The sequence below is a fragment of the Dermatophagoides pteronyssinus genome, unplaced genomic scaffold (assembly GCF_027571235.1).
Source record: "Dermatophagoides pteronyssinus isolate colony J.1.1.1.1 unplaced genomic scaffold, Derpt_VIB-CSIC_2022.12 sq0001, whole genome shotgun sequence".
In the NCBI taxonomy this organism is placed as follows: Eukaryota; Metazoa; Arthropoda; class Arachnida; order Sarcoptiformes; family Pyroglyphidae; genus Dermatophagoides; species Dermatophagoides pteronyssinus.
The window spans coordinates 5398905-5416352 of NW_027461525.1; the positions used below are offsets into that span (position 1 = coordinate 5398905).

The window sequence follows — 17448 nt, forward strand, 5'->3', positions numbered from 1 at the left end:
GTCCAATTCAGATAGGACGTTCGCTTCGTTCAAACAAAATGAGAGCGAATTTTGAAAAAAATTTTCAAGGATCAAGAAACATTGCAAGAATTTATTCATTTTTTTTGAGAAATAAAATTTTCAAATCAACAATAACAATAAATCCAGAGAGAGAGAGATAATAATATTAATAATAATTTTTGTTTTTGAGAAAAAAAAGGAATCACTTGGTGGACAACAAAAAAATAAATGAAAAATAAATGAGTAAGAATTGTGTGAGTGTGTTGGTCACAATGAAAATGATAAATATTATAATCGTTGTTGTTTTTGTAAATAACAAAATAACAAAATAATGATAACAACAAAAACAAAAACAAAACAAAAGAAAAAAAAATATATTAGAAAATATAAATGGGATTTGAGATTTTTCATGGGTAAACAAAAATAAAATGACAATTTTGCTTTGAAAAAAGGACCGCGGCGGTATTGTATTTTTAATATGGATGAATCGAATTGAATTATGCCTGAGTCAAATGTTTTTTATCATATTCTTCATTTATAATAGTATGGAATGGTAAAATATTATTATTGATTTTTTGATTAATCTTATGTAATTGATCGATTAAATTTAACATTGTATTAAATTGTATAATAGAATGTTTTTCATTCGATTTTTCCATCGTCAATGTTGTTGTTGATGAATAATTTTTGTGAATATATTTGCAAAGCAAATGACAATATGTAATATGTTCCAATCTATGGATGTAAAATGACAATGGAAAATTAGTAAAAAATCTGTAAATTAATAACTAAACTTACTTAACAACATCTTTATGTTTAAGATCTAAACAATTTGGATTGAATAATATAACCATTGTTGCCAAATCAAATAGATTACGATCTTGTCGACATTTTTCCGGCACAGCCAATATAAAATGCCTAATATCATCGCTAAATTCTGGTATCTGTGTTTTACAAGTATTAAATTGTAACATTGTACCTTTTTCATTGTTCTAAAAAAATGAAATTCAATATTATTTCAATGTAAAAAATACTTTTTTATCAATATATAAAACATACATCGAGATTAAAAATCCATGCATCCTTGTTGGGCATAAAACAAGATACCGAACGAAGTATTAATATTTCTGTAACTGAATATTTGAGCAATGATATTTGATCAGTTTCACATAAATCAGCAAATGCTGTAATCATTTTGGCCATCGATATAAAATGTTGAAATACATGTTCAGCAACATTAAATATTTCTTTTAAATGACGCATTTCATATAATATTGAACCATTATAATACCAATGATTTAATTGATTACAAGCATCATTTAATTCTTCTAAACGATAATTTTCAATATAATTATATTGATCTGATATTGATTCTGGTGCCATTTCATTTACATTTGTTTGAAAAATGCTTATTGTATTACCATTATTAGATGATTGTCCATTATCATTTTTCATTAGATTATCATAATTATTTAGGTTAAATTTCTCTTCATTGGGCAATGTGAATGAAACATTTACCGTCGCTGAAGAAGTTTTATCATTGATTGGTGATGATGATGATGAAGATGTATCTATATTTTTTTCAAAGAAAACAAAAATGGATCATTTAAAATTCAAAATTCAAATAAAAGAATTTACCATTTTTGTTTATGTTTTCTGTTTTTAAGATAATTTTCGATTGATGAGAAATTTCTTTCGAATCATCCTTATGATTAACATTGAAAACAATATTGGCACTTTCACTTTCATCCGATGAATGATTTATAAATAATGATGATCTATCAACAATTGAAATTGAATTTAAAGTTGAACAATCCGAATGACATCTTCTTTTAATATTTTCATTGTTAACATTTATGATTGATGATGATGGTATATGCTTTACGCTGCTGGTGGTGGTCGTGGTGGTCGTCGTCGCGGTAGTTGGAGGGCTAATAGTATTGATATAATCATCGGGTTCAGTTTTCAATGAAAAAATTGTTGATGGACGTTGATGATGAACATCAATCGATTGGTGTGTAGTAATATGATTCGTTTGTATCAAATGATGGTCACCATCATTATTATATTCGATTTTAATATTAAGACGATCAGGGTCAATGTTTCTATGATGATTATTATTACTGCTATTATTGTTGTTGTTGTTTTTACACAATAAAGCAGATGATGATGATGGTGATGATGATGGCGATGATGATGATGATGTTGATGATCCTTGAAATGAATTAGTTTTCATTGTCAACGATAATGGTCTGTTGTTGTTGTTGGTGATTGTTGTTGGAGACATTCTTGATGTTGTAGGATTGATCATTGATTTACCATACGATAATGAAGAAGAAGAAGAATGAAATTGAGTTTGTGGCAAAGGTTGTGATTGAGGTGGTTGCGGTGGCTGTTGATAATGATGTTGATATTGATGATGATATTGAGGAGGTAGAGAATGATGAGTATAATGATTATTAGGTTGATAAGATTGATGATTCAATGATGATGATGATGATGATGATGGTTTAATGTTATTTGAAAATTTTGTTGTTGAGTATAAATCATTATTATTATTATTATTTTCCGAAATTCTTGAAGAAAATTGTGGAAAAAATCTACCAGATAAATAAAGATTTTGTTGACATTTATATTGTTGTTGTTGTTGATGATGATGATCGAATCGATAAAAAGAATTGAAAAAATTTTCCTTTTGATTATTTCGATGATGATGATGGTGATGACTATTTTCCTGAAAATCTAGATTGATTGCCCGAGCATTTTGATGATTATTATGAGTAACAACAACATTACCATTACCCATTGGTATATTCATTAAAGTTTTATTATTATTCATAGAATTATTATTAGTAACAATAAATGAATGATTTGATGATGAATTATTATCATCAGAATGATTACTATTTTGACTAGTTATTGATGACATTATTATATCATCATCATCACCATCATCATCATTACTAGTGGTAGTATTTCCATTCATCATCATCAAACGATGATGATTATGATGATGGTTATGATGGTGATGGTTATGATGACCAGAAGTGGTTGATTCTTTTTTTCGACGATTTTCAATAATTTTATCTCGTTTAACTCTTTTTTCTTCTTCGGATAGTATCCATTCCTAATTAATTATGTGGGTGGGTAGAATTGAAACAAAAGAAAAATTTCCGGTTTTAAAAAAAAAAATTCAAACAAGAAAAAAACTTTTTTTTTGGTAAATTTACTTTTTTCATTCCAATATCGAAACATTTTTTTAATCGACATTTTTGACAAAATCTTCTTGTGACCAGATCAATTTTACAATTACCATCAAATGGACATTTAAAATCTTTTGTACGTAGAGCATTTCGACGAAAAAATGCTTTACATGCTTCACATGTAATTGCATTAAAATTATAGCCTGGTGATACGGTGGGTTGAAAAAACCAAAACCAAATTAATCATCTTTTCAAACAATGAAATAAGATTTTTTGAAAAAAGAAAACCTACCCAATGCTTTATCACCACAAATTCCACATAATTTGTTTGGTTTATATTTCAAATGATCATCGTCCATCATTGTTTGTTTGTTTGTTTGTTTGATTGATTGATGAATTCGATTCAATTGATACGAATATTATTCACAGTTGATTTCTGTACTTTTTTTCTTTTGTTGTTGATGTTGATAATGATGATGATTGGAATGAGAGGATATTATCCATATCAAAAACAGCAACCCTCCCTTCGTTAACGATCTATTGTTGCGTTTTCAATCCAATCCAATCAATCAATGATTCGATTTGAACGGAAAATGATGATGCAAATTAAAGTTGTTTTTTTTCAATGAAAAAGAAAGAAAGAAGAGAAAGAAAATTTAAGTACATTTTTGAACACGTTGAATAAAATATTGTATCGTTTTTCTTCTTCTTCTTCGTTTAATTTGTTGCAATCAAAAACAACAAAATTAACCCATATAGCTAATGAATGATTAAAGAAAATTATGATTAAAGAGAAGAAGAGAGAGATAAATTCAAAAACCTGTTTTGTTTTTTTCGTTTGTTTGTTTATAATTTTTTTTTCATTTAATTATTCATGTTTTCATCAATATATTTTATTTTGGAATACCTTTCAAGGATTTTATTAAACTAATGAAGAAAACGAACGAAGAAAAAAACCCTGTCGTCATTTAGTGTTAAACAAAACAAAACAAAATTTTTTTTTCTCTCTTTGACGATGGTGGTGATACTCGTTAATCATCAAAATATGATTAGCTATTTTTTATTGATTGATTTATTGATTGATTTAATGTTCATTTTTGTGCAAAATTACTATGACCCCAAACGCAAACAACACATGTTGTTACAAACACAGGATTAACACCTAACCATCCACCAGGGTGGATTAACCGAAATATAAAAAAAATTATACCAACCATTTTAGATGGAGAAAAATAAGCAGAAACTTTTTTTCGGTGGCAAAAATTTTTGTCACCAAAAATAGACTTAATGATGTTGTTGTCGCTGTCGTTTTTCACAGTCAAATAATTAACCAACCAGAAAAGGTGTGAAAAATCATTTTCAAAAGAAATTCATCAACTGAATTCACTCCAAAATTCTGAAATGAATTGGCCACCACCACCACCACCACCATCAAACAAACATAAAAAATAAATATTGCATAAAATTTTCATTAAAAAATGATGATTTTTAATGAAAATTGTTGAAGGAAAAACAACAACATTTTATTTTTCTATAGTCGGTGTTTCAGATTGTTGTTGTTGTTTTCATAATCAAATTGTCATATTTGCCATTTGATGGACACAAACACACAGAGAGAGAAAAAAATATATAATTTTTTTTTTTTTTTTGGTTGCACAACCATCATCTTTCCATATCTCTCTCTCTCTCTCTCTCTCTCTCTCTTGCACTTTTTCCTCTCCAAAAAGATATTTTGTTTGGAGTTGGAAAGTTTTGGCTACAAAATTTTCTGGATATAAAATTCACATGCGCTTAGTCGTTGCCGCTTCTCTCTGTTGAATATATTTGTTGTCGTCATTTTTTTTTCGCCATCACTATCTATCCATCCATCCATCCATCTCTATTCTCCCAGCACACACACACCATCCATTCATTTCATTTCAATATTCGGATATTGAAGAGGAAAAACAAAACCCAAAAAAAAAACGACGACGACAAAAATATATTCAACAGCGTTAGTGGGCAAGTGTTATTTTCTGCTTGTTTGTTTGTATGCGCGTAAAATATATTTGTTTTTCCTGTTTTCAGTAACAGTGTTTTTTTTGTCTCCTTGATTATCTCTTGTATTGGTTAAACTAAAAGTCAATTAAGTTAATATAGTCGAAACATATATTTGTATTTCAATGTATAAACACGTGGAAATAGAAAATTGAATGAATGAATGAAATTTAAATGGACTTTATATAGCGAGAGAAGATTAAAAGGAAGATTCTCTTGTTCTATATAACACAATATATATAGATGTTTGTTTGTTTTACAATTGATCATCAGCTGGTCGGTTGATTTTTGATTTTTGATCAACAAAATTTATCAATCATATAGCTTTCAGTGCATAGTATTTTTGACTAAAACCAATCAATCAACACAGAATTTTCATTCGGAATTTTTTCCTGTTCAAATTGTAATGTAAAAATCTCATCCAAAATATAAAAAAAACACATACTTAATTTTGAAAAATTTACATTCTTTTTCATTTGAGAATTTGTTTGTTGTTGATGATTATGTAACAAAAAAATAACAAAACAAAACAAACAAACAAACGATCGAACGATTGATAAACAACCCACACACACAAACATACAAAAACAAACTATTTTAACAACAATGTGATTCAAATTGCTGGGTTGATTGAGTGATTTCGAATGTTTCCTTTGTTGAGTTGATATTTTTTTTTTTTTTTGAAAATTTTGAAAATTCTTTTCGTTTTTTGACTAGAACATTTTACAACGACGAAATTTCATTCAAAAAACAAACTTTACAAATTAAAAAAAAAATCACATTTCACTTCATTTCACTTTGAATTTGAACAACGTCAATTTGAAAATTTCAATTTCGAACGTCAATGTTTTTATTAAAACTTTAATCCATTTAGTCAAACGCGGAATGATGATGATGATGATGTCAAACAGCAAAGATAAAAAAGTTTAAGCGAAAACACAATCAACCAAACCAACCAACAAAATTCCAATGAAATTCGTGATTATTTGTCCATTTTATTCACCATCGTTATCACCAAAAAAAAAATTTCACATTTTTTAAATTAAATCATTTGGTTTGCCGTCATGAAATGTTGCTTATTAGCTGCTAATTTGTTTGTTGTTGTCTGGCGTTCATTCACCATATATTCATTACTTTGTTGTTTGAAAAAATTCTTCATTTTTTTTGTTGTTGCAAAATATTCTGCAATGGTAAAACCGAAGAAGAAAACATTCGAATATTATGTGTATGTGTTTTGGTTGTTTTTCATCATCAACAACAACACGACGACAACAACAACAAACAACAACAACAACAACAATTTATCGATGTTGATTTGAAATGATCAAAACAAAACAAAAAATCAAATTTGTGAGAGAGAAAAAAACAACAACACGAAAATACGAAAAAAAAAAATGTAAACGCGATACACGGCAATATGATATGATATGTTTGTTTGAATGGATATCCATCATTTGGTTGGTTTGGCGTTAGATGTATTGGATGGATGGATGTATTGGATGGAGGAATGGTACGCAAGAGAAAAAAACAAAAAGAGAGAGAGAGAGATTTACTCATTTACTTAATCTTTTTTTTTTCTTAAAGATAAGATTGTTAAGGATATAAACATACACCACATACAATACATATTATCCTCATTAAAAAACTTTTAATTTTTTTTTTTTTTTTTTTTTTTTTGATATATAGAGAGGCAGAGAAAAAGGGGGACAAGGAAAATCAATTTGGTGGTGGTGGCGGTGGTGAAAAATTGTCGCAATGTTTTATCGATTTTTCTGGTTTTTGCCGCTACCGCTACCGCTGTAAAATATTCTGAATTTTTTTTTCAGAATGAAAGAATCGACATCAAAACAACAAAATTTTGATCGATTGATTTGAATTGAAAGTTTGCAAAAGAATCAATCATTCGTTTCATGTTTTCCTTCCATACAACCTTACCTTCTGTTGATTGATTCGACAAGTTGGTTTGACTGGTTGGTTTGTTTTGTCATCATCATCATTCTCCTAACAACATTCAATGACAGAGACAAAAAAAAAAAGATACAGCAGCAGCAGAGACAGACAGAAAAAAAATACAGCCATTTTTCGTTTGTATCGTTTTTTTGTTTTGTTTGCGCCATTACTCCCTCCTTTATTTTTTGATGATGATGATGATGATGATCATCACTGAAAAAAAACAACAACCATACTCCAAAATATATCATTTTTTTTTTTTTTTTTTGGTTTGGGAGCTATAGATTTTCCTGTAATGTGTATTTTGGAGTGTTATTGATGGTGTATGGTTTGGTTTGGTTTGGTTGTGCGAATGTGTGTGTGTGTGTGTATTTGTCACTTGATGGAATTTCAAAGTTTTTCTTTCAATTTCTGGTCGTCATCCATAAGCATCAATTAAGTATAATCTGATTTTAAAAAAAAACCTGAAAATAATTATGTTCAGAGAGAGAGAGAGAGAGAGAGAGAGAGAGAGAGAGAGAGAATCGATGAGAAAAAAAATTTTGAGTTTTTTTTTTTGCTAGTAACATTGTATTTGATGAAAATGAAAAAATGATCATTTTGGCAAATGATGGTGGAGGGAGTGAGAGAATTTAAGTAGCCAAAAAAAAATATCAAGAATTTTCTTTCGTTTTTTTTTTTTTTTTTTTTTTTGGAAAAAAACGAAAGAAAATTAACGTCGATAATGATGATGATGATGATTTAAGCAAATGATGATAAGTATAGTTAGCAGACGCCAATTTAAAATAAAAAAAAAAAATGGTGTACGGAATATGCTCGCATTTCGTACACCATTTTCATCGTTAACCGACGTATGATCTATATGGTGGTTTATTTTCGGAATTTTTATTTGTTTTTTGTTTTTTTTTCATTTGCCCGATTCTATATATTTTTTTTAGCCGGGAACTACAGTTGTTATCGTCGTCAGAAGAGATAGAAAAAAAATATATTATGAAATTTAACCTTGTTATGGTTGTTTTATTTCAGAATCGTAATGGATTGTTGATTCCTATTGATTTTTGTTGTTGTTGTTGTTATTGGAATATTTTCGTTTTTTTTTCATATTAGAAAAAATCGATTTTTTTTTACCAATTGGTATATATCGCATGACCAAACTAAATACATTGTTGTTGTTGTTGTTGTTGTTCCATTGTTGTTGTTGTTGTTGTTGTTACTTTTAATGGGGCATGTGATACATATAATGAATTTCAAAGATCGTCATTGAACATAGATAGAATGGATATAGAAAATGACAAAAAATATAGAGAAAAAACACACACATATAGAGGGGGTTGGAAAAAAAGCAACACAGTGTAGATTTTCAATCATCATCATCATCATCAAATATGCATGATGTTAATATTTGCTTGTTTGTTTGTATGGAGTTTTCGATTGGAAAAAAAGAAAAAAAAAACACAGAATCAAATTACCAAATTGATAATAATAATAATAATAATGAAAAAGGACTGAATGATATAAGCAGAAAATATTATAAATAGAAATATAGAAAAATGAAACTTTTTCTCTCTGTGTGTTTTTCATCAATATGATTTTTTTTCCCCTTATGAACTTTGGCTTTTGTTTTTCTCTCCATAGGTTTGTTGTTTTAGGTCAATTTCGATTTCAGGTTAGTTCAATGATTCATCTTCTCTTTGAAATTCTGTTTGTTGCTTGATCATCATCATCCAGAATCAAACATTTTGATTTCAAACAAAATGTTGATTTTGGCTAACTAGAAAAGTACCCAGAATGGAAGAATTCAACAGCAAACAAACATTGAAAATTATAAAAGTTTTCTGGCTTGAAAACATCATCATCCAAAAAACAGTAAAAAACAAACCAGTTTTTAATCACACACACAAAACCAGTAAAATAATGATGGCGAAAATCCTGATCATCATCATCATTATTATCAGAAAAGAAAAAAAAGATTATCATTATTTGCTGGGCAACCAGAAAAAAACTGAGAAATTAACCAAGAAAAATCATGCTCAAAGGTGCATGAAAAATCACCTAAATGCACCGAATATTTTTCTTTCTTCTTTTTGATAATCGAATAAATGAGAATCTCAAAATATAAGAAATTATTTGTGAAAAATATCATAATTATACATGTCATATGGTAATACAATTGAACTTAAACAAAAACAAAAAAAAAAAAAGAGATTAAGGCGTGAGAGAGAGAGAGAATTGGCCAAAAAAATAATGATTCCTGCAGAAATGTTTAATTTTTTTTTTATCAAACACCCTAAACCTAAATTAAAATTGAAATTGTTGCTGAATAATGAGAATTTTTCAGTTCAGTTCAGTTCAGTTAGGTTAGGTTAGGGGTTCAGTTTTCTCATGTTCAATGAATGTTAATGATGAATAATTCATTTCAACTATAGTGATTTTTTTTCGGGTTTCTTCGAGAAAACATTAGAAACATTGAAACAAAACAAAAAAAAAGAGCTAATGATGTGGGTATATAAAAAAAAATGATTTAACCGTTTTCTCTCTCTCTGATGATAATTTTATCTTTTTTTTCCTGAACACAGTCAGGAAATAAATTCAAAAAGAAAAAGAAGAAAAAAACTGCTTGATTAAATACGACATTGCAAGAAGAAAGCATTTTTGCTTCTTTGAAAATCTGTTGATTAATATTTCGTTTTTTCTCCAGTTAAGTTCAATTCAGACCAGAAGATATATACAGTGGTACCTCGGTTAACGACGATGATCGGTTCCTGAAAAACCGTCGTTAACCGAAATCTTCGTTAACCGAGATACAATGCAATTCTTGTTTTTTAATCATCGTTAACCGAAAAAAATCGTCGTTAACGGTCTCCTGACCGAAATCGTTAACCGAAAATTTCGTTAACCGAGGTGTTCGTTAACCGAGGTACCACTGTATATATTCCGAATACAATCAAACCAAGTTCAAAGACCAGATAATGATATTCAAGCAACAGCCAAGAATTTTCGAGGTTTTCGTTACTGAAAAAAAAATTACCCCAAAAATTAATTAATATGATGGCAATCAGAAAATCAGAAAAAACATAATCATTATCAAGCTATTTTTAAAACCAGAAAACCAAAAATCCCATTATCATCAAGGCAATAAAAAAAAATTGAAAACTAAACCAAACTTTTTTTTTATCAATTATCAATTGATTATTGTCAACAGACAAGAGAGAGAGAGAGAGAGAGAGATGATAAAATCAACCATAAAGATAATTTTTTTGTTGTTGTTGTTGTCGAGTACTATTGGTTGCTAAATAATAATAATAATAAAGAGAAAAAAAAATCGATGTTAATTTAGGCTGGTTTCAATAATTTGTTGTTGTTGCTTTCAAGGTGTTAATTTTCATTTGAAATTTTGATTTTTCAAATGAAAAAAATCAATCAATGGAACTTTCATTCAAAAAAATTTGTACAGTTTGTGGTGATAAAGCATTAGGTTATAATTTTAATGCTTTAACATGTGAATCATGTAAGGCATTTTTTCGTCGAAATGCATTACGTAACAAGGTTTGTTTGTTTCGTTTGTTTGGTTTTGACTGATAAAATAATCAATTTTGTTTTTCTCATCTTGGCTACCGTGTGTACGTTTGCCACCTGAATTATTTAAATATTGGTTTTCCAAAACCATAAAAAACCCAGAATTTTCGATGTTCATCTTCTGCCGCAGGCAACAACAATCATTATTGTTTATTAACACCCGATACAAGAAAATATTGTCGATATTGTCGATTGAAAAAATGTTTCGAAATTGGAATGAGAAAAGTAAATATTGAAAATTTTTGATTTGAAAAATATTTTAACCGAAACAAAGCAGAAAAAAAACAATGATGGTATTTTTCATTGTTTGTTTTGAATTCTGCCAAAAAAAAATTGTTTCAATCAATCAAATGAATGATGTTCATTCATCATTCATTTCATTCATTTGTTTGTTTGTTTTGTTTCGGTTGTTTGTTTAAGTTTTTTTTTTTGATTTGATTTTCTTTTGTTCATTTGTTGTTGCTGTACCCCCCACCCATATGCCCAATGTAGGATTGGATTCTAACCAAACAGAATAATAAAAAGCTGAATAATCATAGAAAATATCGTCATCAACATCAACGATATGATGATAATATTCATCCGGATAGTTCGGCTGAACAACAACAACAAAAACAATCATCAAAAACAAACATAATTTTGGTACCAATTTCGGTGGAATCAATGATCGATGACGATGATAATTTTGAAAATAATTTGATTAAATTTTTGAATAAAAAATTTTCAATGAAAATTTCCGAAGAATCTGCCAAAATGATGACAAAAATCAACGATAATAACAACATTATTGATGATCCAAAACAACAAAAACCGAAAATAGAAATTGAAAATAATCATTTTAGCACGGAAATAGACAATTTAAATGGAACGGTTGACAATAACAACATTAACAGCAATGATAATTATGATTCCATTTCAAGCAATAATCATTCGATTCTGGAAACGAATTTGGATGACAAAAAATACATTTTGATTAATAGTGATGATAATGTTGGTGGTGATGATGAAATTGAATGTTTAAATAATAAAAGTACAACATTGAATTATTATCGTAATAGAATGGATATTGTTGTTGTTGATGATTATATAACGAATGAAAAATGTAAACAACAACAACAACAACAACAACAACAACGCCAACAACAAACATCATTTCCTTCAGATGATGATTGTCGTTGTGATGATAAATTAAATATTGGTCACGAAATATTTGTTGTTGATGATGATGATGATGATGAAATTGAAAAAAAGCCATTATCACCATCGAATAACAATCAATATTGTTGGTCAAATATTTCCGATTTTGTTTATAGACATGCAATTCGTTTGGAACATATTGAAAATCCATTGATTGATTCGTCATTAAACATTGATCCAAATAACATTGTTGATAATAATCAAGAATTATTTCAACTAAATCGATTAGAACAGAAAAAATTACAAGAAATTAATTATCATTTACATACATTATATGATTTTGGTCACCATCCAAATTTTCATCCTGAACATGAAAAAATTATACGTGATCAACAAGATGGTTTAAAATATTTGGAAATGAGTATGAAAAAATTAATTATAACAGTAAAAAATGTACCATCATTTCGACAATTATGTCAAGAAGATCAAATTCAATTATTGAAAAATAGTGCCATCGAAATTAAATGGATAATTAATTTAAGATTTTTTGATGAATCACGTAAATCTTGTTTATTGCCGAATCCAAATCTTGAAGAACGTAATTCATTTATTGTTTTTGATAATGATTATTTACAACAAACATATGGTAATGAAATTATTGGTCGTTTAAAAAATTTTTTCAATTCATTTCGTTATGATTGGCGTAATGATGATTCAATTCTTAATCTGGTAATTTGATTGATTAATCTTTGTTTTGTTTTGTTTTAAAAATTGATTTTTCGTTCATTTTTCATTAAAAACAGTTATCAATGATGATTTTATTCTACCCAGAACGTTCAAATCTAATTAATCGTCATTATATACAACAACAATTTCAAACATTTAGTCATTTATTACGTAAATATTTACAGGTAAAATATTCATCAATTTGTGAAGGACGTTCAATTTATTTAAAATTATTAACCGGTATACAAGAAATTCGTTATCTAAATGAACAATGTTTAGAATTTATATTAAAAATGGATATGAAATTTGTTGGTCCATTAACAATGGAATTATATGAATTAAAATTGAAAAAAAAGAAATTATTAAATTCTTAATTGCCAAAAAAAATGGAAATTTTGTTGATTTCTGTATTCTTGTTTCTGTTGAATTTGATTTATATATTAATAAAAAAGTTAAATTTTCAAGTTTACAATTTTTAAAAAAAAGTTTTAATTTGAATCATTTTTTTGTCATCATAAATCATCAGCAACCGGCAAACAGAAAAAAAAATCGAACGTTTTGAAAATTTGTAATTCGTTCATCACTAATCGATATAATCGATGTTTGTTTTTTATGTCGATTGTGCAATCTCTCATTTGTCTGCTGTTTTTTTTTGACACAAATATTGTGTGTGCTGCTGCATGCCCAACAACAACAACAACAAAAAAACTCGAAGTTTTTTGGTAAAATACAGCTGCTGCTGCTGCCAGCTATACCGGATTTTCATGAATTTCTAGTCTTTGGTTTTCGTTTGTTTGATTTTCGTTTGTTCTCTCTGTTGTCTCTCGATTTTGTTGTTGGTTGTTGGTTGGTCTTCATTGTCATCATTATCAACAATAATAATAATATTGTCAGCTGAAACACTTGATTCAATCAAGGAGATAATTCGAATCATAAATCATGGTCATAAACAATTCAAATATTCAAATGCAAGAATTATTATCAAAAATTCAAAAAGTTTCAAATGATCAATTTGAATCATTATATGAACAGATTTTCGAATTATTGGATGAAAGTAAGTTCTGCTCAATTTTGTTTGTTCTAAACCGTTATTTTCTTATTCTATAAATATTCATTTACCACACAAGGCAAACACAAAACTCATGAACGTCATTTTAAAGAAAATTTTATCGAAAAATTAGTTGATCTTTATCTGCAAACATTTTCCGATCGTGTATTTCGAATTTTGGTTGGAATTTCATCACCGCTTGATGAAGTAATTGAATTCTTTTTTTTTATTGAAATCTTCAATTATTCTTTTTTTTTATTCACAGTGTTTATTCAATATTTTGATGAAAAAAATCAATGTTCAATATAATGTTGAAAAACGTTTTGCTGTTTTTATTCTTATTTCGAATGTTGTTCATCGTTCACCATCATGGTTGCCGAATATTATCAATACACCATTATTGAATTGTTTTTTCAACATTTTAAAGGTATTTTTCTTTTCATTTAAACAAGAAGAAAAAAAGAGTTAACTCCTGTTTTGTTTTATTATTAGAATGATCAAGAAATAGTTATACTTGCAATATCTGCATTGATTCTTGTCGAATTGATTGCAGCATTACCATGTCTAATGACACAATGTCTTGATGATATATTTGTTTGTTTTTCACGATTATCATCATTTCTTTATAAAGGAATGAATATATTGAATGAAAAAGATTTAGAAAATCAAAGAAAAAATCTATCATATTTAAATCTAAATTCAATTGTTTATCGTGTGTTTATCCGTCTGTATGCAATGTATCCTTGTAATTTTTTAGATTATCTTAAAACTAACTATGGATTAGGATGTAATAAGGAAAATAATGCAATATTTCGAAAAATTATTCAACCAATGTTGAATAAAATTCGTTTTCATCCATTTCTAATAACATCATCAAAAAATCGTGAATGTGATAAAACACGTTGGTTTTATAAAGAACCACATGATATACTGGAAGAATGTTGTCAATATTCAATCGATCCATTTGAATCATCATATTTTGTTGATGATGATCTTTCACAATTGTATGAATTTTTAACCAATGAAGATGGTGATAATGATGATGGCGGTGGTGAAATATGTAACCGATCAGACCCACCACTTTATTCGACAACAATTTCATCGAATTCAATTTTCTCCGAACTAAATAAAACGATTAATGAAAATGAACAAAATTTACCATCACTTTGTTCACGGAAATATCATATGATGATGATGACAACAGACGGCAAAACAAATGTGGACCGAATTGATAATCTTGAATCAGCACAAGAAGCAATAAATATGAGTCAAAAACAAATAAATTCTTCATCGTTTATCGTTATGGATGATAAAAAACAAATATCAGTAAATAATGGAAAAAATCTTGTCAAACCTGTAGCAATTGCTGCCAATTCAAAAACATCTCTATTAGAAAATTCTATACAAAAACGAAACATAAGTAAAAAACAATCATGTTTTTCTCCATTCAAACCAATCAAAGAGATTGGTAATATTGGTACAAAAAATGATATGATTACATCATTATCGAAAACCGAAACCGCATCACCAATCGATAATCATTTATTTAATTCGAATCAATTACGTAATTGTAATTCGATTGATCATTCTCAGGTGATCCATAACAATAACAATAATGATAATGAAGATGTTGATATTGAAATTATTAGTTATAATTTAGAAAATGAGAATGATAAATTATCTGTTAACAATAGAAAAAATCAATCCAATAATATTTCGGTTGTCGATAAAGAAGAAGCTGATAAAAATGATCATCAATGTCAGGATTCAATGATGATGAAAAAATTGAATGATGAATTGGTTGAAAATGTAAAATCATCATTCAAACATTTGAATACAAGAATTCGTTATCAAAGTAATTGTCAAGATGAAAATACAAATGATGATGGTTATGATAATGATTTTGGTTTTTCCATTTCAACATTGTTAGCAATGAAAAAATTTAGTAAATCTTGTCCAATACTTTATTTTGAAAATGTTGATGATAATTCATCCATCAACGAATTACATAAAGATAATAATCAAAACGTAAAAGAACAACAAAATAATGAACATTGTAAAGAAAGACGAAAATGTTCAATGGAAAAATCGAGTAATCGAATCAATTTGATATTGGAAAATCCAAATTTGCATTTAAATCGTTCATCAACATCAACGAATGTGAATAAAACATGTAAATCAGTGGATTTTACTAAAGAAATTAGATCATTATTATTTGCTCATTGTGATTCATCGAAAAATATTCATTTAAATCGATTATTACATGAATCAAAACGACATTTATTATTTCAATCATCATCATCAACATCAATTGATTTTCAAACAACAACAACAACAACACCAACAAAATTTGAATTCAGTTCACCACATGAATTATTAGATCGTACATTATCAACATTAAGTGAATTTTATCTAAAAGATTTGAATGAACGTCCAACAGAATCGAACGTTGTGGATCCTGAAGATTCAATGAATAATCGTCGTGATTCGATTCTCAACAATACAAATTCCAATACAAATAGTATTGAACATATACCATCATTAAATTATCTGAATTCAAATCCAAATGAAGAAGATATGAAAAAAATATTAGCAATTATGTATGCACAATTAGTATTTGAACGACATCAAAGAAATTTACATGTTATTCGAAATCGTCGATTATATAAAAAATCCAAAGAATCTATTCAATTAGAAGGACAATTTAAATCAATGAAAGCACAAAATGATTCACTTTTAAAAGAAATTGAATTAATCAATAAAATTGCTAAAAATAATTCATTAAAATTTGAAAAAGAACGACAATTATTCAGTGTTGGAATGAAAAAATTACAAGAAAATTTAAATAAATATCGAAAAAATTATGAAGAATTATTGAATGAAAAAATAAATTTAGAACAACATTATCGCATGGAAATTGATGGTTTGAATAAAAATTTTCGCCATAAAGAAGTTGAATTGAATAAATTCCTATGTAGTTTTGATAAAAACATTGATCTAATGAAATTGGAACAAGAAAATCTTGAGCTAAAAAATCGAATGTTTTTATTTGGTGAATATTGTGGCAAAATAAAAGATGCTTATTGTCATTTAAAATCTATACCAGATTTGAATGATAAATTTATTAATGAATCATTAAAATTTGAAAATGAAGGTATGAAGTAAAAATAATGAATTAGAAATTAGAAATTGAATTTTTTTTAATGAATTAAAACAGATCTACAAAAACAAAATTCCGATCTTGGTGTTCAATTAAAATTCTATATGGAAAAATGTCAAACATTAGAAAATCAAATTAAACAAAATGAAACAAAACAAAAGGAAAAAATTTCATCAAATGAATTGGATTATGTTCGTGAATGTCTAAAGGTATTTTGTCTAATGGTTTTTTTTTGATCAAAAATTTTACTGAAACGATTTTTTTATTAATCAACAACAGGTTAAAGATGATCAGATTGATGTACTAAATACATTGATAGTCAACTATGAATCACATATTAAAAAATTGAATGGCGAAATGATTGCATTGAAATTAACTCCTAAATAATTTTTTTATCGAAAAATGATATATTCGGAAGTTTGTTTTTTTTGTTGAAAAATCAATCCAATTTGAAAGCAAAATAATAATAAAAAAAAGAAATTTTGATGATCGTCGAACCGTTGCTGAAGTTTTTTCTTGCTGTTGTCTCAATGATCGAATCCAATAAAAAAAAGAAAGAAATTGAAAAATCAAACAGTGGGATTCGTCATTCAATTGTCATTTGTGATTGA

The 17448-nt window shown here is 27.5% G+C and overlaps 3 protein-coding genes across 9 annotated transcripts; 2 read left to right on the forward strand and 1 right to left on the reverse strand.

The window, feature by feature from the left end:
- Positions 1–61: 61 nt before the first annotated feature.
- LOC113790368 (uncharacterized) lies at positions 62–7286 on the reverse strand. Of its 6 annotated transcripts, none has more exons than XM_075823041.1 (7): positions 7176–7286; positions 3496–3740; positions 3231–3406; positions 1639–3127; positions 1060–1571; positions 799–992; positions 62–735 (listed from the first exon to the last, which is right to left on the reverse strand). In XM_075823041.1, exons 2-7 carry the CDS (start codon positions 3563–3565, stop codon positions 498–500), a joined length of 2679 nt encoding a protein of 892 aa, XP_075679156.1. In that variant the 5' UTR covers positions 3566–3740; positions 7176–7286; the 3' UTR covers positions 62–497. The 6 variants fall into 6 exon arrangements, with proteins under 6 accessions (XP_075679156.1, XP_075679143.1, XP_075679132.1 ...); XM_075823028.1 differs by lacking the exon at positions 7176–7286 and adding an exon at positions 5686–5830; XM_075823017.1 differs by lacking the exon at positions 7176–7286 and adding an exon at positions 4418–5312.
- Positions 7287–7395: 109 nt separating this feature from the next.
- LOC113790439 (nuclear hormone receptor HR96-like) lies at positions 7396–13625 on the forward strand. 2 transcript variants are annotated; one of them, XM_027340109.2, is made up of 5 exons: positions 7396–7629; positions 10645–10736; positions 10869–10991; positions 11259–12632; positions 12707–13625. In XM_027340109.2, exons 1-5 carry the CDS (start codon positions 7509–7511, stop codon positions 13001–13003), a joined length of 2007 nt encoding a protein of 668 aa, XP_027195910.2. In that variant the 5' UTR covers positions 7396–7508; the 3' UTR covers positions 13004–13625. The 2 variants fall into 2 exon arrangements, with proteins under 2 accessions (XP_027195910.2, XP_075679167.1); XM_075823052.1 differs by lacking the exon at positions 7396–7629 and having other exon boundaries at positions 7876–10736.
- Positions 13543–17334, forward strand: LOC113790448 (uncharacterized). Its single transcript, XM_027340119.2, has 6 exons — positions 13543–13683; positions 13757–13884; positions 13943–14104; positions 14170–16831; positions 16895–17046; positions 17117–17334. The coding sequence occupies exons 1-6, from the start codon at positions 13569–13571 to the stop codon at positions 17222–17224; spliced, it is 3327 nt and encodes a 1108-aa protein (XP_027195920.2). The 5' UTR covers positions 13543–13568; the 3' UTR covers positions 17225–17334.
- The last annotated feature ends 114 nt before the right edge of the window (positions 17335–17448 follow it).

What these genes read in the sequence shown, in the direction of transcription:
- LOC113790439 (XM_027340109.2), top strand. Translation starts at nt 7,509, where the DNA reads ATGGTGTATGGTTTGGTTTGGTTTGGTTGTGCGAATGTGTGTGTGTGT. An exon ending in CATCCATAAGCATCAATTAA is followed by an intron (nt 7,630 to 10,644) that starts GTATAATCTGAT and finishes AAATTTGTACAG; the next exon opens with TTTGTGGTGATAAAGCATTA. An exon ending in ATGATTCAATTCTTAATCTG is followed by an intron (nt 12,633 to 12,706) that starts GTAATTTGATTG and finishes CATTAAAAACAG; the next exon opens with TTATCAATGATGATTTTATT.
- LOC113790368 (XM_075823041.1), bottom strand. Translation starts at nt 3,565, where the DNA reads ATGATGGACGATGATCATTTGAAATATAAACCAAACAAATTATGTGGA. An exon ending in TCGATATTGGAATGAAAAAA is followed by an intron (nt 3,128 to 3,230) that starts GTAAATTTACCA and finishes ATAATTAATTAG; the next exon opens with GAATGGATACTATCCGAAGA. An exon ending in CATGGATTTTTAATCTCGAT is followed by an intron (nt 993 to 1,059) that starts GTATGTTTTATA and finishes TCATTTTTTTAG; the next exon opens with AACAATGAAAAAGGTACAAT.
- LOC113790448 (XM_027340119.2), top strand. Translation starts at nt 13,569, where the DNA reads ATGGTCATAAACAATTCAAATATTCAAATGCAAGAATTATTATCAAAA. An exon ending in TTTCGAATTATTGGATGAAA is followed by an intron (nt 13,684 to 13,756) that starts GTAAGTTCTGCT and finishes TTACCACACAAG; the next exon opens with GCAAACACAAAACTCATGAA. An exon ending in GTTTTTTCAACATTTTAAAG is followed by an intron (nt 14,105 to 14,169) that starts GTATTTTTCTTT and finishes TTTTATTATTAG; the next exon opens with AATGATCAAGAAATAGTTAT.